At 42.3% G+C, this 23,684-nt stretch overlaps 2 protein-coding genes across 2 annotated transcripts; one reads left to right on the top strand and one right to left on the bottom strand.

Annotated features, from left to right (window-relative positions):
* Positions 1 to 149: 149 nt before the first annotated feature.
* Positions 150 to 11,025, top strand: sae1 (SUMO1 activating enzyme subunit 1). The gene is made up of 9 exons (XM_076036552.1): positions 150 to 365; positions 644 to 755; positions 948 to 1,121; positions 4,226 to 4,371; positions 4,842 to 4,941; positions 5,102 to 5,207; positions 8,817 to 8,961; positions 9,262 to 9,331; positions 10,770 to 11,025. The coding sequence occupies exons 1-9, from the start codon at positions 265 to 267 to the stop codon at positions 10,860 to 10,862; spliced, it is 1,047 nt and encodes a 348-aa protein (XP_075892667.1). The 5' UTR covers positions 150 to 264; the 3' UTR covers positions 10,863 to 11,025.
* A 3,160-nt stretch (positions 11,026 to 14,185) lies between these two features.
* On the bottom strand, positions 14,186 to 23,431 carry bbc3 (BCL2 binding component 3). Its single transcript, XM_076036528.1, has 4 exons — positions 23,310 to 23,431; positions 21,670 to 22,060; positions 18,165 to 18,370; positions 14,186 to 16,746 (listed from the first exon to the last, which is right to left on the bottom strand). The coding sequence occupies exons 2-4, from the start codon at positions 22,046 to 22,048 to the stop codon at positions 16,651 to 16,653; spliced, it is 681 nt and encodes a 226-aa protein (XP_075892643.1). The 5' UTR covers positions 22,049 to 22,060; positions 23,310 to 23,431; the 3' UTR covers positions 14,186 to 16,650.
* Positions 23,432 to 23,684: the final 253 nt, after the last annotated feature.

Genomic DNA, 23,684 nt, shown 5'->3' with positions numbered 1-23,684 from the left:
TGGCACGGCAACATATGATATAATATGATATAATAATAATATTTTCACTTGTTCTAATTAATAGATATTAATTTTGTTTCTCCAACATAGATATTATAACGAGAAAATAGTATTCGGTATGAAATGATTGGAAGCGAAGCAAGTTTGTTGTGACGTCATCACTAAGCGTCTGTCGAGCGGGACCGTCTTGGCACTTGAAAGAGTTGGCGTAGCAATCAAAATAGCTTTTTATTGCTAATATATCAAACTTTGTTGAAAATTGAAATGATCGATATGATCGAGAAGGAGGACCCGGTCATCAGCGAGGAGGAAGCAGCTCAATATGACCGCCAGATTCGACTATGGGGGTTGGATGCTCAGAAGAGGTCAGTTAGCTTCGTTAGCTCGCCAGGCTAACCGGCACAGGAAAAAAGATGATTGAATAATGGCATTCACTATGCACCAATTGTGTTTACGTGCACATTTTATATGGTATGCTGATGTTATATTGAATTAATTTCTCTAAACTTCCTAAGATTTTCTTGTACTCTGATCGTTTAGTTGCTCGTTGTTTTAATTGGCATTGCTCGTTGGCAATCGGTGACGTATAAATCACACGTTTATCAATTAATTTTTTTTGTTTGTTTTACCTTTCTTTTACCAGGCTACGAGGCTCCCGTGTCCTGCTTGCAGGTTTAGGTGGCCTGGGGGCTGAAGTGGCCAAAAACTTAATACTAGCTGGAGTTAAAGGACTCACCTTGCTGGATCATGAACAGGTGCTTAATACCAGGACACCAGTCTTCACATTAAGCACTGTGATGTTAAATTCCAAACCATGACTGTGCTACAAAGGCAGTATATATTCTGAAGGAGGCGACTGCATTGATGTGTTAAGTAACTCAGCCTCAAAGAGATTAGAGTACAATAATCTCCACTAAATCAACATTCTGTTCTTGTGTGTCTCTCAGGTATCAGAGGAGTCTTGCCGAGCTCAGTTCCTGGTTCCTGTGACTGCTCAGGGGCAGAACCGAGCCCAGGCTTCCCTGGAGAGAGCTCAGAACCTCAACCCCATGGTGGAGGTCCATGCAGACACAAACAAAATTGAAGACAAGCCAGACGATTTCTTTCTGCAGTTTGATGCCGTGAGTCCGTGTGTTATAATTGAATTCAGATCATAGCAAAGAATCAACCTTTTGCGTAAATGCTTGCCAGTGATGCAACTCTTCCCCATCTCATTTGGAAAATGTTGATTACATGATTTGGAAACGGCCCTAAGACAGCTGGGATAGGCTCCAGCAGACCCCCGTGACCCTGAATAGGAATAAGCGGGTATAGAAGATGAATGAATGAATGAATGAATGAATGAATGAAATTATATGTAGACTGGTTAGCTGTTCTTGTTTTTGCCTTAACTCTGACAACGTGTACAGTTCCATTGTTCCCTTTACTCACCATTATACCTTTGCTGTAATACTATCATGACCACTAGATGTCGCCTTTAGACTATTTAAATGAAAAAGCTTTCGCCTCTTGATTTGTGGCTAAGACTGAAAAACATGCAATGGCGTTCATCTAACGCTGCAGTTTTTTGGTTTTAATTTTTTTTTTTACAGATGTAGAACATAATCAAAATCCTTTATTTTTTATAATTGCAGTGCGATGAACAATTCGATGAACAGAAGAAACAGGTTCAATCATATCCTTCAGAAATGTTATATTAATTGATTATAAAAAAAACTCAAATATGGTTACATTACAGCATGTTTAAAAATATAACATATTACAATATTATCAATAAGAAATTGGATAATCATTTATCTGACTCATTAACTAAGGACAACATTCAAAAGATGTCAAATAACTCATTGTATTGGTCTATAAAAAAAAATACATTCTGTCAAGGCAGCCATTGCTTTAATATAGCCCATAACAGTTCCTTTGAGTTTAAATAAGCATTTAACTTGAGCTCCTTGTTTTGGCAGATATATAAGACAAGGAGGCAGATTAATATTTTAAAAACATAACTAGAAATGTCTAAAATGCTATGACTACGTTGTCATGGTCAATGTAGCAGAAATTATGTCTGGTGTACTTAAATTATAATCTAGCTGATGTGAATTTTTTTGATAAATGGTATTGATTCCCATAGACATCTGAATATGTCTTGAATTTAGGTATATGTCTGGTGAAGACAAGAAAGTTTTTCTTTCTTCTTTTTTTTTTAACCGCCATCAGCAGAAGAGACTTCTTATTTAAGCGGTGTTGTGTCTGCTTCATCAGTAGTCTCGCTCCCTTGGGGAGAACCAAGTGAAGGTCGAGAAGAGGGGAGGGTGCTACGTGAGGAGAAAAGTAGGACAAAGTTAAGTGAGGACTGGATGAAGGGTTGGCCTGAACGAGGGAGAGAGAGAGAGTGAGGCAAAAAAAAGGAGGGAAAACAGCTTAAAAAGAGACAGAACGGAGTCTGCACCTACCTCTCCGCTGTCGACCACACAGCGCTTTCATCCGTCTCCATGTCTGAGGCTCAGCGGGAACATGGAGCGGGATTACAGAGGGGAGGCTGGAGTGTGTTCACACTTTTCAAATAAAAAAGCCTAATTACTGAACAATGACAGAGTGAGAGAAGTGTCCATCTGGATACCCACCGCATACAGCTGACTGTATGCTACAATCACTCAGCCTCACTCGAGCTTGTTTATAATTCACTATCATTGTTTATTTTTTTTCAACATTAAAAAAATGCATCTATTAAAAACCCTATTAAGTTGAAGAATAACTATAAACAAAACACTTTCTACCTTCTTATTATATCATCAGCATAGTTTTAATCTGGCTGGCATGGCACAATGGTAGATCCACATCTACTATATAGAGACATTCACAGTTGTATTCATCTGTACCAGAATTTATCCCCCCCCCAATACTGGTATCAAACTATTGGTTGTAGAAGGAGATGCTTGTCACACAGAACATTCAGCAGCCTCCCACGCTGCACTCTGCCTTTTCTCAACAAGCAGCAAGCGGTTGTCCTTGGGCCCAGTCGACCTGTCCTCATGTGGAACACTGAGTGATGCCAACAATCTTTTTTTTATCAGCCAGTTGTTGGGTGCGCCATGCTGGCTTTGCAGGATAAGGTGGACCCAGCCCTTTGTTCACTTGTTTACAGCTGCGCATCAGCTCAGTGCCGCTCTCACATTGTTTGTTTGCTTCAGCTTCTTTGGGAGGGGAACCATCACCAATAGCTTCTGTCGTTGGTGCACTAGGTGTGTCTCAGACAGGTTGGAAGGCAGCCAGTTGATGCTTTTCTTTGTTTGTTTGTTTGTTTGTTTTAAAGAGTATTGTAGGAAGTTTTCATAGAAAAATGGCGGTTCGTCCTTCAGGGATTCCAGGCAAAACAAAGGCAATCATTTGATACTGCTTCATGTTAATCAAAACGGGAATGAGCAGCTCGCAAAGAGGATGCCGTGAGGATGAGATGGCGTCCAACAGATGCACACAGCAGGGGCTCTGTTTCTTTGATATTCAGAGATAAAAGGTGCAGACAGGTGGATGAAATGAAAGTCTTACGGTAAACAGTGCCGTCTGACAGCTGAATGCGAGGGTGCACTGGCCACCTCTGCACTATCTGCTAATATTTGCACAAACAAACAACAGGAGGTCTTGGTCGAAAAAACAATGTCTAGCCACCTAAAATAATTGGCAGCACTCGAATGGACCCAATCGCTTTTTTAAAAGCTTTATTTTTTTTTGTCCTGGTTACAACTCCAGTTCGCAATATGGTTCTATGTTATGACAGAGTCCTCATCACATGGCATACAAGCACATAGGAAGGGTGGGGGGGTAAACGTGATTTGAAAATTTGTCTGTCTGGTCACAGTGTTTGTGAAAGTGCGGAAAAATGCAAAGTTCCAAATTGAAAAAGGTTGCGCGTGAACTTATTTTTGTCTGAATCCCACACATTGCACTGAAACTGATCTGAAGAAACAGCTTTGTTCCTGTGTTGACTTGTGGTTGATGCATGTGACCTACAGGACGGAAGGTTTTCAGTTTGACTGAAACAATAATAATAAAAATAAATAAGATAAGAAAAACTTTGATAACAACAGATTTCTAATTAAAAAGCTTTCTTTTTAAAAGGCTGATTTTAAAAATAACTTTGAAATAACAGTTGCTTAGAATTGTCATTAGGAACAGCGGACTTTGGTCAGAATCCGCTCTGACTGCTGAGTGTTTTCTGCCTCTTCCTCAGGTGTGCCTGACTGGCTGCTCCAGAGACCTGATGGTGCGTGTTGACCAGCTCTGCTCTCAGCACAACATCAAAGTCTTCTGTGGGGACGTGTACGGTTACTATGGTTACATGTTCTGCAACCTTGGACAAGAGCACAACTATGTCGAGTGAGTTTTAAAAGAAACTCAAAATATGTGTTGTATCCGATCCGGTGTATCCGGTGCTTTTTAAAAAATAAGTAAATTCTTTCCTTTTTTTTTCACATGCTGGGTTGCATAACCGTGCTTGGTGGTTTATATTTTTGCCAGTCTAAGAACAGCATTGCTGCCAAGGAGCACATTTAAAGACACAACACTGCTATTTTCAGTTGCATCTAACTGAAAATCTTTTAGGAATTGCAATATTTATTTTTTGCGCTTTTCCTTTTTCTAAGGAGGAAGATGGAGTCTTTGAATATTATCTTGAATGATGTATTTTCCTGCAAGACATGTATTCATTATTTCAGACCATGTTATTTGCTTTTCTTTGATGCGCCCCAACATTGTATAGAATTGTTTTCCTGTGCATGGTGTGCATTCTAATACCAGCTGCTCTATGTCCCGCTCCTAAATGTAATTTTCTCCAATCCTAACTTTAGGGAGAAACCCAAATTAGTGAAACCATCCGAAAGTAGCCAGGGCGGTCCAGGAGCAAAGAAAACCAAAGTGGACCCCAACGAGACCACCATGGTGAAGAAGGTTGGTGAGCCCCACAGCTGTGGACTTGGACTCAGGACTTAATGTTAATGACGCTTACACCAGTTCACCACTCGGGTACTTTTGGACAATGACTGAGGGAAAAAAAATACAAGTTAATTTCCCATGTTTATTTATTATTTTCTGTTTTTGCACCTTCAAGACGGCCAGTTTCTGCACCCTGAAGGAAGCCCTGGAGGTGGAGTGGACGAGTGACAAGGCCAAAGCCTCCTTGAAGAAAACACCAGTCGACTATTTCCTGTTACACGGTACTTAAGCTGTCATTACAACCTGCGTTTGCTTTGAACTCTTCAGGTTTTGGTGTCTTTAAGTCATAAATCTACTAATTTGCTTGTCAATGCTTGTCACCAATAATAATAATAGTTCCGGGTCAAAGACAGAATATGAAAAAAATTATTATTAGTTTCAGGCTATTACTAAATTATTAATTTAATGGCATTTTCTTGGATATTTATTTCACAGGATTTTCATTTGAGTGAGGTGCATCCAACTGAGTGGCTGATATTTCTGTGTAGGCGGTAAAATGCAGACGGTATTTGCATAAGGAGAGGATGCGACCACAAATATATAGTAATTATTTCTGAAATTTGAAACTGAAAATCCGTAGGACCCCCTGACATGGGACTGAAACACAAAGCAAACATTCAAAATCAGCTTGCTTTTGCACTTGCATGGAAGAAACGGTCTTCTCATGTTTATTGCAATCAAATCAAATACTTTGGAGCATCGTCTCCCTCTGGGAAGAAACCCACGTTTGACCATAAAAAAAAGAAGTCTAGATCAAATCTGGTATTTATTAAAATCCAAAACACCAACCAGCCTAGGAGAAAAGAATGCCGTTCCGCAAAGTTGCACCCGAATAATCGCACACGACCCAGCAAACGTTTAGGAACCATCAACACCAAAGGAACCTTTTGATATTTAAAGTAAACCCAAAATACACTTCCTGTTTTCAAGATTATTTGCGAAGCCCGATGGCCTTTTCTTTGTGGTTGTTATTGTCCCACATGTCACCTGGCCGTGCACCATCCCCACACAGTTTCCATCACAGGCTGTCCATGGCCAGTCATGTGCACTGAGCGTAGAACAGAGAACATCTCCCAGCGCCTACATCACATATCAACGAGCAAGAACAGGAAGCACGCAGAGAAATTGTTGTTGCAAACTTGAAAAGGTACGGGTGTAATAAAGACAAAGCGCACCTCAAACAGGATGCACAGATCCCTGCAGTGAAAAGGCCAACACAGAAATGCAAACTCTGAAAAAATTCATACCAGAATTTCCTTGTTATTTTTGCAATGTCCCTCCAAAAATTAAATTGCATGCTTACCTGTTTTTTGAGGTTTAAAGCATTAGAAGTTTTGAAAGTTTTTCTTTTTAAACTCTTGAGAATGACTAGAAATACTGTTGTTGAAATCAGTTAGGCAATGACCCTGTCAATAATAAGACTCAGGCCTGATTAATTTGTTTTGTTATTTTTAATTAAATTTAATTAAATTTAATTAAATTTATTTTATTTTCTTTATTTATATATATATATACTCCGATAAGCCATTGTATTTATTTACCACAAAATTTGAATCAGATTTTAGTGCTGTTGGTTATGATTTCAATTAAAAAAAAAGATGAAACTACATAGAATTCCAACACTTCCTACTTTTTAATTTTGTAAGTGCACAGTAGAATTATTTTTACCTTTATAGTTTAATAAAAAAAACTTTTTTATTACATATTAGAACTATTTTTGCAACAATGTTCCTGGTATCAGAATTTAATTTTTAATGAAATTTTAAGAACATTTTTAGGTAGACTTTAATTATTATTATTAGTAGTAGTAGTTCTAGTAATAGAACTACTGGTAGTTATGTTGTTGTCAGTAATAATGACAACAACACAGATGGCGATAAAGACATTAATTATAATGTTGATGAACAGCTAAAAGGCAACAACAACACTGATGACTTGGTGGAAAACATGTCCAGTCCAGTATGACAGAGAGAGAGAGAGACCGCCACACCAACAACACTGGCCCCACTAGTGGTCATGTGACCGCTGGCGCCTAGTTCGTTTGTTTCCTAAACAACAAGTTTGCGTCCTTGTGTCACTCATCATCTGCAGGATGCTGCCATTACTACGTCGCTACCATTACTACGTCCTCGGTGCGGTGTGTGTGTGTGTGTGTGTGTGTGTGTGTGTGTGTGTGTGTGTGTGTGTGTGTGTGTGTGTGTGTGTGTGTGTGTGTGTGTGTGTGTGTGTGTGTGTGTGTGTGTGTTACAAAACATTGCCCTCCTTTTTTCCTCCTTCACACTGCGGAGTTATTATTCCAGGGTGGCTTCTATAATTGGAGCTGGTGGTTTGTTGTTTAGGGCGGACGCTGACAAGGAAGTGGCTCTTCCCCTGTTACAACTTCTTACAGCTTCCTGTGTCACTGGGAACTGTCATGTGTTGGAACCAGTGCTGTGGGTTTTGTGTTTGCATACAATCGTCATCATCTCTGATTTTTCTTGTCAACCCTCTTTTTTTAAGTTCTTTGCCAACAGTCGGTCGCTGGTTTTCACGTTTATACAAGAATAAATGTGAATATGGAGAGTCTGTGCTCAAAGGTTCTCTATTACATCATGTTATCCAGGTATTTATTTTTCATCCCAGAATCTATTAGATCAATCTTGAAAAAAACAACAACCTAATAGCGCTCCACAAAACTGCGTATTTAGCCCTCTGTTTACAACCTGCAGCGTCACTCCTGGCTTCCTGCTCAAAGTGATTGTCAAAACAAGGTGGTTGAGAGCCGGTCTTAGAACGACGCTGTCACTGATCAATCATGTAGGTTTCAGTGCTTTGTGTGGTATCATAAAGGGCTGCTTTCAAGAACTGTATATTTTAGCACACGTTTGAAAAAGCAGAGGTGACAAAAGTGGCAAAAGATACATCTTTCGCTGATAAAGTTATTATTATATTACCTTTTAATAACGCCATTTAAAAAAAAAAAAAAAAAAAAATTGGTGAATGAGACAATCTCGTTTGTTTGTCGTTGACCTTTTACGTGCGCATTTCAGGCGCAAAGGGACATCTGAAACATTTCCAACACGTGTAGGTTCAGAGTCTCGCCGTTCCAAGCCGCCCCGCTTCAATACTTTTATTTTCTATTATGAAATTTCTCTTTTGGTTTTCTGCCCTCGCAGTCTGATGCCATTTGTGCCAGTCTTTGACTTTCTTTTGAGCGTCTTTTGCGTGATAAAGGGCAGAGTTGAGGTGCGATATGATTCATCGCGCGCACACACACACTGTCTCTGTGTGTGTTTGTGTGTTTGGTGGCAGTGGGAGGATTTGACTTCCTTTATGTGGTTTAGGTTAATGGACGAACAGGAAGTATGTGGGCTAGGTGTTGATGTGTGCGCCTGTGCGGAGCGGATGGAGAAGAGTTTGACTCGCAGGCTAAATCTTTTTTTTTTTTTTCCAGTTTGTCAAATCACAGAGCGTATGTTTGTGTGTGTGTGTGTGTGTGTATGCGCGCACGTGTGTGCGTACGCCTCCTTGCACAGTTGAGTCTGTGTGTGCGTGCCCTCTTATTTTGATGCTGGGAGTTGTAGACTCATGCGAAACCAAACGGTTAATGTTGCAACCACGCACTGCAGTGGCGGAGACGAGATGCTGTTTCCATTAAGTGATAATTCCCCGTGAAAGTTTCTTGAAAGCGTTGCTGAAGTAATGGCTGGCGATAGTGTAACGGGCTGTTTGGCAGATGTTGCCTCACACACGCAGTTTGAAGCCGTTTCCAGTCGTTTGCACATCAATTATTTTCCCTTCCTCTTGTCTTACATCCCACTCCTCCTCCTCTTCTTCCTCTGCCCCTTCAGTTTTGTTGAAGTTCCGTACAGACAAAAGCCGCGACCCCGACCCGCAATCCTTCCCCGAGGACAGCGAGCTCCTGAAGCAGATCCGCGATGACGTCCTCGCGGCCATGAAAGTGAACGGTGACCTCCTGAGTGATGAATTCACAAGGTATACGGCCCTCTGATGTGTCATTAACTCTACAAATAAATGAACCCATGAACTGGTGATTGTCAGTTATGTGTCGCTCCATGTGGTGTCACTCGAACCAAACGGTGCAAGTCTTGGAGGTGAAGGAGAACCGGCCTGAGAACTGCAGACCTGGATCGAGATTACTTTTAAGAACCAACTTCAATCAGTGAATTTTAGTCTTTGTCTTGAACGTTCATGGTTCATCTTCTTGTTAGAAAGGCTGCTGTGATTCAGTCCTCAAATTTTCTGTCTAGTTACACCTGCTCTGCTTGTCCTCAGCCACTGCTTCTCTGAGATGTCACCGGTGTGCGCCGTCGTGGGAGGAGTTCTGGGACAGGAAGTGGTCAAGGTAAACCTGAAAACATCAGGAAGCATTTTAAGGTCCCAAATTGAACATGTTTTACGTCTTCATCCACCAGTCTGGTGCAGTTGTTTGATTTGATTTGATTTGATTTATTATTTTAACAGATTGAAGGTCCAGAGCAGAAGATTGAAAAGCAAACAAGCAGAAAAAACAAAACTTTATGATTATTTACTAAAAGCTGTAAAACTCAAAAAAAAAAGAAAAGAAATTCATATTTTTGATTATGTTTGTTTTTCTGGGGTTTTTTCTAGGGCTGATTCTCAGAAGTGTATTGTTTGCCTCGCGCTTCAGAAAACTGAACTGAAACTATGTCTGAAAAATGTATGTTGCATAATATGGAGACTTTAGAACACTGTGAAAACATTACAGCGGCAAAATCAGAAGTATGATGCATCAAAATCTGAGGAAACACAAGGTTTGTTTTTTGTTTTTGTTGTGTCGTTGGACCATCAGCTGGTTTCTGGCACAGCTTCTTGTTCAACGTCAGCGCCTCTGCTCGGTGCTTCACTTGCCGATGACTGCGAGAAGCAGCGTGTTGCAGGGAACCAGCTGAAGAATGAGTTACCCTGGCGCTGTCTGCCAGTGAAATGGCGGGTGTCTGACTGACTACACTTGTGTCACAGCCTGAAAATACATATTTCTCCAATTCAATCTAAAAGAAATAAAGAAAGGAAAACAAGCACGCCACTCTGAGGCATATGATGTAAACTTCTTTTGCCTGGGATGTGTGCCGTGACCTCGGCCGACATCCGCCTTACCCCCTCACCCTTCCGTCAACCCTGATGATGAAATTCTTTGCAACTGATGTCTGGCTGAGCGAGTCTGACTCTCCAGCAGCAAAGTCTTATTTAAAGTTTTTTTCTTCTTGAGCGACCGAAATTCCATTCGAGTCGCTCCATGATGACTCATGGTGAGACCCGAAACACACGAAAATGGCCCTGGCTTCATCACTGAGGAATGTGTCCGAGCTGCACCATTTGGGTGTATGAATAACGACCCATTCCCAAAACCTTGTTTTCCATCTGTGTTGCCAGTGGAGCAGCCCTGTATGACTGCTTTTCCACGGAGCTCCGCAGGAAGACAACATATTTAGCCCTCTGTTTAAAGCCTCCTTCAAAAAAAAAAAAAGTTTCTTTCCTGCTGACTGATGCTTTGACAGGGTACAACAGCAAGTCAGCCATGAGGTGGTCGTTGTTGCTAACCTTTGGGCGGTATCTTTGTACTTTGTGACATCACTAGGGGCTGGGTCCCACAGCCAAGTGATTCCACACTGCAACGCGAGAAGTGAAAAGAGTGATTTGGAACACATTGTTGAATATGGGACCTTTTTTCTGTGACACTGAATAAAGAAAATGAAGTATATAAGAAATTTCTTTTCCAACTGAGTTTCGCTAAATTGTCCGACTTGTGTCTTCGTCCGCAGGCTCTGTCCCAAAGAGACGCTCCGCATAGGAACTTCTTCTTCTTCGACGGTCTTAAAGGCAGCGGTGTGGTCGACTACTTTGGGCCAAAGTGAACACAGTCAAGTTCATCATCATTTCTGTTCAGCAGTTGTTTTTTTCTACCGAGTTCCTTGGTGTTTTGTCACTGTTCATAAAATTTGTTCCGTATTTTGAATTTTGTCTGAAGTACTGTGGGATTTTTTTGTATGTTTCCTAATAAAACAACATTCATTAAAAGTTTGGGTGTTAAAGTGAACTGTATCAGTGTTCGGCACATGAACCAACATGGCAGCAAAGCATCAATAATGCAAGAGTGAGTGAACAGGGAAGGTTTAAAAAAAAAAAAAAAAAAAAAATAGCCTCGGGACAAACATCTTGTATTTTCTTCAACCTGCAAAAGGCAACAATAACACAGTCTTGAGAACAGAAAGCAGCTATTGTGTGGCCTCTTATCTGATCACAGCAGTGAGTGCTAGTGGTTGGACCAGTTTAACCAGTCGGGCCCAAAGAGCCCGAGCTGCCACTTAGAATCTGAAGCAGTTCAACCAGCGTTTACTTCACTGTCCACGACAGCGGTGGATCATTGTGCAATAATTCTGCCGCTGCAAAGTTATCTTAAAACACAGACGTGCCACATTTAGATTGACTTCTTAAGTTTCATTTTGAAGTGTTTGTATCTTATAAATCTCAGGTGTCTTTTCTTAATCATCAAAATAAACTTTCATTTGTGCTTATCACAATCATGAATCCTTTCCAGTGACCCCCGTTGGTCTTGAAAGGTGCCACATTGTCCAAAACGACCTCATGATTAACATGTAACAATAAGCTGTGTCCCTAGCCTGTCAATTATCTCGTCACAAATTGGAAAGGTTCATGGTTCATTTGCCTGAAATCCTTAAAAGTGTACGTTCTGTTTTCTGTTCAACATTCAAAGGATTTAAATGCGGATCATTTGTTTAATCCATTGACAATGTCCATGTTCAATTATTCTAAGTAAACTATAGTTTACAGGAAGAACAGAATTTTCTTGTGCTCAGGAAATTTGGGAGCCATGAAACAGCAGAAACAGATAAAATAATAATAATAATAATAATAATAATAATAATAATAATAATAACAATAACAATAACAATAATGATAATAAACTAATTATAAACTAAAACCTTGGATTTGGGTATTTGCTGCTGTACAGTCCGTTGCACTAAAGGCAGAGAAAAAACAGAAATGATTGTAAGTGAAACAGATATTGGCAGATTTGAATTACAAGGACATGCAGTTGTAGGATTGGGAAGGGATGGGATCCCCAAAACAACATTTGAAGCAGGACAATATTTTTGCGAGTGCTTGTTGTGTTTACCGCACTGCACCAAAACAAGGATGCGATCAGGCAGCTTAACTGCTCTTTTCCTCTGATTAAGAAAGAAGATTAATTAAGGAATGTCTTGATAAGCTCATTCTGCTCCTGTAATTAAAGCTCAACTCTGATCTGCCAACACACACAAATATTTCGGTCGACCACCGACTAAATGTGCGCTTTCTTCACCTCCACTCTCTTGTCTTGTGGGTGTAGAATTTGATTTAATCTTATTCATATCTTCCATTTTTTCTGTTGTGCTTTGTGGACCGGTGTTGTTCACACAGGCACGCGCACACTCGGTTAAATCCCACCCTTGTGCCCCTGCTGTGTGGTCACTCTCTCTGCTTCCACTCCTCTTCAGCAGCAGAGACTGAGCGCTTGTTGCTGCGACCAATGGGATCCCCGATTCAGCAGTGAGGGCCTCATGATTGGCTTACTCAGCCGAGCAGTTTACACGATAAGTCTCATCTCAGTGCCCAATGCTGCCTGTTAACTCAGTAACAGACGTGTGTGTGTGTGTGTGTGTGTTGGTGTGTGGAGGGAGGTGCCAGGCGAAGAGGTTTTTGCCTTTGGATATGGTAAATTAGGGCTGCAGTTGTATGCAATTAAATGTATTTTTATTTTATTTTATTTTTTTATTATTGTTTTATCGACAAACGTTTAGAAATTGGAGGAGAAAAGTCTGATAAACCTCCTCAAACATCCTTATGTTTACGCATACATGCACCCATGCCCACATAGACTATATCTAATGCAGTAATTGTGCTCATTATATTAAAATAGCCTATGATGCACAAGATACAGAATTAACTGATCTTGTACTCAAAACAGTACACAATAGATAAAATACACTGTATGAATAAATACACTTTATTTTATACCTGACTACAGTAATTAGTAATAACAGTATAAGTAATTAATCATAATTAATAAAGAGGACATTAATAAAAAGTCATCAAGAAAAAGATGAAATTCAGAACTTCAACTACTTTTGTCGTCATTTCCGTCTAATACGTTGATGTTGCAACATGCTAAAGGGAAGGAATTTTGTCTGATTTGAAAGAGTGGGTTATTTTTCCTACCAATTTCCCAATTGCATGACACCAGCTACGTCTATTTTGCAACACAGGGCACATGCAACCGCCTCGTTGGCAGCTTCAAAAACAACATTTCCGGAACATTTTGACGCAGTTCTTCTTCTTCCAGATTGACTAGTCCACCGTCGCTGTAAACACTTGTGGCTAATGTGGTTATCTGTGCCAGCGCGCACGCGTGTGTGTGTGTGTGTGTGTGTGTGTGTGTGTGTTTTTGAAGGGGTCTTGACCTTGCGTCTGCTAATCTGTGGTGCTCGCCAGATGTGATGGAGGTTGCACCGGTGTCCATCCGTCCGCTGGCACGCACGGCCTGCAGGGCAACGTCTCCGCCTCCCACACACACACACGGCAAACATCAGTAAACATCCTCGCCTGCCCCGCCTCCTCCCAAAATCAGTGTCTCAACAGTGCGAAGAGGCTCAGTCATGGATGTATTATAAGAACTGGATACCACAATGGCAGTACGGTGGCCGGCGATTTGTCCCAGTGGCCAATTGAGGTAATGCAGCAAAAAATCCCATGGGCTCAAAAAGCATTTTCTCCATAGATTGCAATAAGAAATAAACGCCTTTAAAACAGCTGACATGACTGTGATCTGAGACACAAATTCATGACAAATCTTTCTATGGTAGATTTTTCAGTTCTTTTTGTCATTGATGATAAAATTGATAAAGGCCAGAAAATCACCAGAAAAGTTTATTCCCAGCGTGACATCACCACATCGTACGTGCCGCTGTGTCTCAGCTCGTTCTGATTTGCCAAATAGATCATGTGAGTTACAGAGGCATGATGGGCCCATTAATGCCAAAGTCAAAAATACGCTGGGTGAGCAACTTCATTTAAATGAATGGGCAGCCATCTTGGACTTTGGGGGCCTGGGCTCAGTTTGTGACCAGATCAATCTTCTTTTTGTACACACAACACATGCACGCAATTAAGTGAATTGATGTCTCCCTTGCTTTATTGTATAAAAAAGAAAAAAAGTACAAAAATTATGTAGAAAGCTTACAATAGAAAATGGTAGAAAAACAGTAAATACACACTGCATGTGATGACGAGCACCATCACTCGAAGGAAGGAGGTGAATGCTGAAACAGGAAGTGAACCCTCACATGAAAAACCAGGAAGTGAAATGATGGAAGAACTTTTTTTTTTTTTTAACTTATACAAATAATAATAATAAAAAAAAACAAGTCAGCATTCACGTAATGACAGCAAACACGAGTAAAACCACTGCTGGCAAACTGATCCAAAAACATCGTGAAACAGGCAGGATAGTAGCATGCTAGCTTAGCTTAGTTTAGCTTAGTTTAGCGTAACGACAGCTGAATGTTATGGAGTATGTGTTGTCATGTCAGTACATCCAGACCTTCAAAACTGTAAAATTATGGACCGACAAATGAAACAATGGGGACACATCATAATGTCATTAGTAATCTCATTAATTTGACTTGAGTTGTCATTTTGGGTAACAGGTGAAAATAAAGTTAAAAGAAACATTTCGTCATTTTCTGTTTGTATTTTTTAGAAAAAAACAACAAACTGAAATACTTCCCCGAATAGGCATATTAAGAATAAAAGTTCTGGTTGGTTGAGTCATATATCTTTCAGAACTCAAGTCAAAATACAGACCAAGGCAGCGTTATAATCAAACACAGGTTTGAGTGAAGTTGAACCACAAAAAAGACCTTTGACAAGGAAATGTTTCAGTAAAGTGGTATTGCTAACAGTCTCCAAGTCCCTAATTTGTTGTGCTCTTTATGTACACGTTGGAAGCCAAAAAACAAGTTTTTAGTTTTTCATTTTTTTGAAATAGACCTGCTGGTATCGAAATGAATTACTTTTAATTTGAAACAAAAGTAATTGTTCTAAAACACAGTGCCATTTCAAATGACTTCACAGCTTACTGATTCTATTGAGCTGATAGCATTTGAAATGGTTTATTCCTGCTTTTCAAAGGGATGTATTTCAGTTTGCATACTGACAGCTTTTCATCTTATTATCTTATCTCTCTTTAAACAGTTCAACACAACGTAAATCATAGCTCTCATCAAGACTGTAAGAAAAAAATATATTACATTGAAAGTAACGTTCCAAAAGAAAAACAAAACAGGCTACAGTCAGGCTACTTTCCAAAAATAAATTATGCTCCTAATACGAGCAAATAAAATTTTCTCCCACAATGTCATTAAAACCATCGACCACAGGCGTCAATTTACTGGCAGCGTCTCAACTCTTTTCAATCAAAAAGACCCAAATCATTCACATTTTCCGCCTTAACTCAAATCCACTGGATTTAGATTCAAACTCTGCTCAGAAATACAAAAAAGATCTCCCAAACATAGTGAACTTGCAAGTTCATCAAATAATATCACATCAGTCCTCCTCAAAAATATATAAATATTTACAAACTGTCAAGTAACTATGAACACTGTGTCCACACGTGTGTGCGTGTGTGTGTGTGTGTGTGTGTGTGTGTGTGTGTGTGTGTGTGTGTGTGTGTGATGGGCTTTCGAAATTATATTGTGGCAAATTGTGGGTGTAGCAATAGTGTGAAATGCAAAGAGTGTACATGTGATTTTTCCCTTAGCTGTGTGTGTGTGTGTGTGTGTGTGTGTGTGTGTGTGTGTGTGTGTGTGTGTGTGTGTGTGTGTGTGTCTGGCTGATTGTCCTGACGGTGAAGATTAAGCCTCAACATAAAGCACTGAACAGGAAGGCACGTCATATGATGGAATGAAAATGTTTCAGATTGGGGCAGAAGCAGGTTCGACTCAGTGGTAGTTTGTTTGTTAAGTAATACCCGAATATTTCCCCAGATGCCAAAACAGCATCAGGTTATCACAGTTCAATTAAATTATGCAGAATTCAGACACTTGAGTATTGTCCAGACCATCTTAATAGGTTCAAATCAGCTTCTGAACTAAAGCGATATCATGTAAAAAAAAAAAAAAAACAACAAAAAAACAATTCATCTTTTAGTTCCAAAGTAAAAGAAGCATTTTTTTGCTGTTCTTGTTTTTTTTCTTGCAATGATGTCTGAGTAAACAACACTGCCCTTTTTTTTAATCTCCAAGATCTGCACACAACATGTCACCCAACTGCCACACCTGCTACAAAACGAACTGGCCGCCTTTGTCAGAGAAGCCGAAAAACTTGTGAGATTTTACAAAATATACAAGTTTGAAAAATTCTGCCTGCCGCGGTCCGAACCAGCAGACCCGGGTGGGCGGGCGGACTTGTTTTTGTCCACAGGTGAGTGCGCACAAAAAAAGGGGGGGGGGGGAAGACGCCTCTCAGCTGCCGGCTCTCAGTTCGTATCACGTGAATCCTGACGGTTCGGTGATCAGCAGTGCAGCAGCGCAGCGGCATGGTCAATGAAGGCGGCGTTCAGGTTGCAGGTGAGCCGACTCTCTACGTCAGCCTGTACAGCGTGCTGAGGGTCTGCGTGATGAAGGTCAAGAGTCCCCGGCACGCATCTCTCCAGTCCTCCCAGTTTGGGGCGGCGTGCTGCAAGAGAGAGTTTGGTTAGTTCTGTCAGTCAGACGTGAGACCTCCAACTGTGAGCAGAGTGCCTGGCTAAGTATGATTAAGTAACGAGGTACAATCAATCGCCCCTGGAGGACGCTGGATTATTGAATGTAATGTTTAATAAACAGAGAAAAAAGAGCCTGGGTGTGGACAATATGACATCACTTTTAAATTTAATGTCCTAAAAAAAAGAAAGCAGTTTCCTCACGCTGCCATTGGCAATTAAAAAGCTTTTTCTTTTCTCTTATAGTGAGCTCGAATATGGTCACATGACAATGTGATGATGTGCGATCTTCTGGGGAAAAGAAAATACAACGCCCTTTGTTTTCCATTTGTACATCAAACTCATTTTTTTTCCTTCTGTTTTTTAAGTTTAGGGAAATTCTCTGACTCTGCCCTTTGCTCAGACTGGGTCATAAAGGAAACATGCGTAAGTGAAAACTGCCCCGAGTCGTCAGCTGACAGCAGGAGAGGAGGCGGGTCATCGAGGGCAGCAACCCCAGAGATCTGCCACACGTCTGCAAAGGGGGCGGAGCACCTTCATTTAGTGTGTGTGTGTGTGAGTGTGTGTCCGCGCGCGCCAGCCTGAGTCAGAGCCAACAGTAGGTGACGTCATCTTTGTTTACGTGTAAGGAAAGAGAGAGGGGGAAGTGGGAAGGCGTGTGTGAGTGTGTGTGTGTGTGGTGGGGTGGAGCTGCTGGCTACTCCTCACGCAATGTGGAGAGGAGGGGAGGGAGGTTGAGTGCGATAAGGAAATAACAATGATGTGCAGCAGAAGGACGGCCGAGCAGAAAGACTAATCGGGTCGTTATTTTTCTTAGTTATCGGGGGTTTTAACGTATAATAGCTGAGTAAAAAGGAGATTTTTTTTTAGGCAAGTGAAACACGCAGCACAAAAAAATGGAGAACAGATGGCAGCAATAAACTAAGAGAAAGCAATCAGAGGAGAAAAACACGATATACTGGTAGAAATAAGGACAGTAGAGAGGAAAGAGGAGAGAAACTATGTCAGAGTTTGCAGATGACATGAATTCACTCTCTCTTCACACACACACACACACACACACCATTATCGATCGGCCCTCTCACACTCGCAGACATAAACACACGTGTGATTACACATGCAGGCAAAGTCACATGCTCACTCATGCGAGAACACAGCGGGCCGATAAGAATCAATGGGACTGCGAAGCGTTCAAGGACAACCCCGGCTCAACTCAGACTGAGGGGAGGAGACAACACCTTTGCAACACGCTGACTTTTTCATTCCTGTTTTAGTCAGTCTAGGCAGTTTGAATTGTCAGCGGTTTACGACTTACGATTGGGAATTATCAAACGTCCCTGTCAGAAGTTTGACTTTAGAACAAAATGAAAAATGACCCTTTGGACTTTCTTACCGCTCTGCGCAGCATCATGGCGTTGTAATCGTCTCCGATGGCCCTCAGCTGGCTGCCCACCCTCCTGGCCTCCGACTCACGCACTGCCCTCTCCCTGGAGGCGCCGTTTTGGTTGGTGGCCCGCGGCGGGTGCTCGTTGTGGGGCAGCAGGTCAGGCAGAGGGCCCTGTTCCCCCTCAGCCTCCGGGTGCTCCGCCCTGTCAGAGTCTACGACACAAAAGGGCCAGAATTAGCAAGTGAAATGAAGTGTGAAGGTGTGATTTTATTTTATTTTTTTGCATTCTGACCCTCACTGTGTCCAGAGAGAGGAAACAGTGATGCATGGAGAGTCAGAAACGGCTTAATTGGCAGCACAGAGCCTCCAATTAGGCATAGTAATTGGTACTTGTAGCAGGCAATAATTTTCCTCCATACACATGTAACGTAATGTCTTCCGGTATAGTAAGACACTTTCTTTAGTTAGCCAATTCCTCAGTTAGCCCTTTGTAGAGTGCTGCTGATGGGGAAAATTCAATAACAATCCCCCCCTAAACAAACACAAAACAAAACATTTTCAGTTTTTTTTTTGCTTTAACATAAGTACAAATGCAACTTCTCTGCATGTGTAACGTGAGGGTTTATTTTCACAGCTTCACTACTAAAGCAAACAAAAAAAGTTGCTGCTTTTCCCAACAGTCAGGTCAGGTTTGTGACTCAGTGACCTAACCAACACACTCACGCATGCACAAATATTTCTTCGAGAGTCTCAAGGTTACTTTATTTTGTTCTTCTTGGCATTTAGGCGTATAATCTCTTAATCTGCTTAATAAGTCTGGTATGGAGACACCGTGTGTATGTGTGTGCACACGCGTGTGTGTGTGTGCATGTTTGTGTTTCTCTTGTTTACCGACACTCAAATTGGTTTAAAAAAAAACAACACAACCCTGGATACCTGTAAGATCAGTTGCAGGACAAACTGGCTTTCAAGACGTGTGTTTGTAAAGTCAATTATGACTTTTGGTGTAACATTTATTCAGGTTATTTCCAACCTGATTCTTTCTTGTTTGAATTTTTGCATTGAACATAATATTAAGATAGAGACATTAAGATCATTCCCAGCTACCTCACGACTGACTAAAACTATTATTATCATAATGATTACAATTTTCTTTGGTTTAAATATACCTTAACAGACTGTGTACATTCCTGAAACAAAACTGTATTTTCTACATCATATGACATTTTAAACACCAGTCTTTTTAAACGTTATGAATATGTCCATTTGATATTTCTTTAATCCATCCTTTGAACATTATCCCTGACATTTTCTCATCGTGAATGAACGGCGCCTCCACGACCTCGGCTTTCGCGGGTTACAACGGATCCTTTGAATATGCAGGTGACCAGAGAGGAAAAGAGGAGGGGGAATGAGGGGGATGTGTGTGTGGTGGTATGGGGGGGGTGGTGGTGGTGAGTGCAGGGGTGCGGGGGGGTTGAAAATACAAAACAAATGGCAAACCCTGGCCTGTTGCCAAGGTAACTCTGAGATAGCGCTCCTGAGGAAGTCTCAGCCTGATTGGTGCGGTGCACGCACAGCTGAGACCTGACTGGCTGGAAAGGAATGGGGGGGAGGGACCGACAGGGGGTAAAAGAAGAGGGGCGGGGGGCTGTGTGTTTGGCACGACAGCCTCACGAGGTGAGAGAGAGAGAGAGAGAGAGAGAGAGAGAGAGAGAGAGAGAGAAATCCCCTGACCAGTTGGAGCAGCAGGAAAAGACTAGCGAGCCCAGCGGAAGAACTCGCTGACTTGACGCCAAGTGGCTGCCTGTTTGACTATGTGATTAGCCTCCCTGACTAATAAGCCCGGCTGAGTCTGGGCCGTTTAACTGACAAACTCTTAAACTGCCTGGAAACATAGGGACGGCTGGGGAATAAATGAGCCCTTTGTAGCCTCGCTGCTTGACACGCAGGGGACGGACGGACTGAGTGACTCTCTGCTGCTTCCTGCCCTGCAGGTGGAAGTGCAGCAGCGCTGAGCAGACATGCCCAGACATGCCTGGGATGCTCAGCTGAGCTGCTGCTGCTGCTGCTGCTGGAGGACTGGGGAGGGGAGAGAAGGGAGGGTGCAGCAAGCTGAAGGAGGTCAGCAGAGAGGAGGGAGGGTGGGAGGAGGAGGAGCGGCCATGTGTTGATACAACTCTGTCACAACACGGCAGCCGAGTGGTGTGAACCTGCGGCGCTCTGAATTTCCCTTTCTTTCCCCTCCAGCGACGTCGAATGTTTGAATACCTCTGCGTGAGTCACCCAACAGTCTGACTCCTCCTGCCCTGAACTCAACACACTCACGTTGAGTCTGCCAACGTCAAGGGGAAACAAACATATAAACAGATGATCTGGCTCTGGCCGGAGGCGACAGAACGACCCGCCATGTTTTTAGACCCCTACATTACGGATGGTCTTTCAAAAACTCGTATTTTTTATACCACTTGGATAAATAATACTGTTTAGGAATTTCGCACAATACATCCTATTAATTGCTCCTTATAACTCTGTTGTTTTACTTTCTGAATATAATTTAAAACATATTTATACACTATTTCCTAAAACCTCATCTTATATTGTTTAACTTTCTGAAAATTCTTCAATCATCTATCTCATAGGATATTCCTACGTCAGCATCCTCCGTGCTGCATTTTCACCACTAAATATTATTTTTTTTCTGGTGACAATGTGACAGCAGATGGAGCCAATAAAGCTTTCGCGGACTTCAGACAAAAGGCGGCACTTGTTTTGATTTGCACGACGACTGCCCCTTATCGCTACTGTAACCTTGTGCCTTTTTTTTTTTAGCATCAAATATCACCTAACAATCGAAACCAGCCAGACCGGTTTTACTGCCTGAGTCCGAAGTACCTTTTCCAACACACCGGCAGCAGCAGAGTCCTGGCCGGCCGGCCGGCAAGCCGCCCACTCACGTGTTTGCGCCCGCGACAGCTGTAATGCATCCCTCTTTATCTCTGTCCACTAGCACCACCTCCACCACCCCCTCCACCATCTCCACCACCCTGTAGGAGCAGTTTCACCGTCAGCGCTGCTCAAACAGTCTCCCTCCCGTCATGGAAACACAGCCGCGGGGTCCGGGGGCATGACAAACACTCTCCCGCTGAGCTGATAACGCTGCTGTTTACTTAAAGGTGGAGGTCTGAAAGGCAAACTGAACTGTGATACACCTGACACTTGCAGACATTTCTTCACAAAACTGCAGCCTCTACTGCTAATCGGCTTCTGTAGTGGTGCGGCAAGCCGGCAGAATCATGCCAGCCAATAATTTATGACCAGATGACAGAAAAGTAGGGGATGAAGTGAAGGGGGCTAGTGTTGCTCTAACACAGTTCGTAATAATCTCGCTCCTTCCTTTGACATCAAAACCAATGTTTTTACTTGGTGGTTTTAAGCAGTGTGCGTAATATTCGTTAATATTCTTGGGTTGTCTTAAATATTGGCAAAGAAATGTGGATAATATTTTTACCTGACAGGTGTCCTGAGATTGATCCTTCCTCGGCCTCGTCCCTCCGACTGGAGGGTGGCGAAGACAGAGGCGTTGGGGCCGGGGCCACTACAGGCCCCTGCTGATGGCTCTGCTGCTCACCCCGGCCCTCCGGCTGAAGGAAAGGCAGCGGGTACGGCCGGTAGACGGCCTGCAACGGGGGCAGTCGGTGGTGACTGTGACGGAGGTGCGCAGGGCCAGTGCAGGGGGAGCCGGCGGTGATGGCGGGGCCGGTGGGCACGCCGGGCCAGCCGCGGCAGGGGGGGCTCAGCTCCATGCGGCAGGTGTTGTGGCAGGGCAGAGGCCCACTTCCTGCTCCTGCAGTTTCCCCGATGCTCTCCATGGTCACTGCACGGGCCATCTCAATGGAGGGCTGGAACAGATCAGTAGAAGCAACATGCTTAAATGACGTCCTTTGTCGATTGCTGGAGATTTTTTCAATTTAGGTCATTTTTAACATTATCTGCATTAGGTCTTACACAATATTACATTTATTATGATGATTCAAGAGCTCTTTAGACAATGCGCAAACTGCATATTTTGTTTTGTTTTTGCTCTTTTGCTTTTTTTTAAACTGTTATCCATTTTGATATGTCTTTCTCTACGATTTTAAATAGCAGAATTTGCTGATTTTATTGAGATGTTTGAAATAAACAGGGCTAAAATATCGCTGAACTAAACAACAAAATGCTCAACACAGCAAAATTCCAGTGTGGTTTAGAAAACAACAATTACCAGAGAGCCATTGTGTTTCCCCCCCCACTTCCCTCGGGTCTCCCGCGCGTTTGACCCACCAACCTATATTCTTAACCGTCCGCTAGGGGGCAGTGCTGACGCCTTCCTGTCTTGAGCACGAGACTTGTGTTGGTAAACAAATCCGTGCAGCCCCGGCACGAGGCGCGCGCGCGCGCAACCACGCGCGGGTGTGCACGCGGCTGAGAGCCAGGCTATGTACACGACGAATGATGCGAATGTGAAAAAAACAAAAACAAAGGTGCGAAATCAAAACTCTAATTAGCAAAAAAGGACGGTGAAATAATATGTTGTGCCTCATCGACGCGGGTCTCTGTTCGAATGATTTATTTTCTTTAACCGCGAAAAAAAACCGTCTTCATCGGGATTTTTTTTATTTATTTACACAATTTGATAACAAAATGTCGTCGAATAAGTGTGAGCTTTAAGTGAATTCAGGTGTTTAGAATGAATCTGACGCGCGAAAGGAGTGTGCGTCAGGAGCGCTCAAGGATGACCACTATTCCACGGTACAGCGCCGACATCTTAAACGCGTAAATTCCAGATGCAAATTCATGGAGGTTAATGACGAGCGAGTTCACACTTATAATTCTGTCACGCACGTTGGTAACTTTACAGGTCGGCACGTAACCTCAAACATAAATTCAACAACAACAACAAAAGACGATTTACAATTTAGGTTTAAATTAATTAACAATTAAGTTGAATACTCCTACTGCTGCTTGGACTGGTGATACAAGTTGTTTTGTTTTTTGCCGAGACAGAAGTGGTCGCTGAACAGATGATGCAACGCCAAGCTGTCAAACTATAGAGAGCAACTTGTGCAGCGGTAGCAGCGTCCTGATGTGACCGGCCTTGCAAGCACCTACTTGGTCGGTGTGACGATCCGTGGTTGTCTGCACGTCCGGAACCGTCGGTGTGAGAGGTGGACATCAGAGGAGGACCAACAAAAATGATGGTGCAAGTGTGTCTTTTAAAGATAAAAAAAAAAAAAAGAAGAAGAAGAAGAAGAAGAAGAAGAAGAAGAAGAAGAAGAAGCTGCGAAGCAAAGACCTCAAAACGATGCGAGGAAAAAGGTGTCAAAAAAAGTTGTCATTCCATGTTTCCCCTGCTTCCCGTTGAAATGATCGTGACAGATTATCTTCGGTTTTAAGCCATGAAGATGTGCGATGCGACAGGAGGACGTTGGAGAGACGAGTGGAGGACGCCGGCGGGCAGCTGTGTGCCGGTTGCTCCTCGCCTGC

Source organism: Nelusetta ayraudi, unplaced genomic scaffold, assembly GCF_046127955.1.
Source record: "Nelusetta ayraudi isolate G7.1 ecotype Tasmania unplaced genomic scaffold, CSIRO-AGI_Nayr_v1 ptg000048l, whole genome shotgun sequence".
NCBI classification, from domain to species: domain Eukaryota; kingdom Metazoa; phylum Chordata; class Actinopteri; order Tetraodontiformes; family Monacanthidae; genus Nelusetta; species Nelusetta ayraudi.
This window is presented reverse-complemented; position numbering and strand designations above follow the sequence as displayed.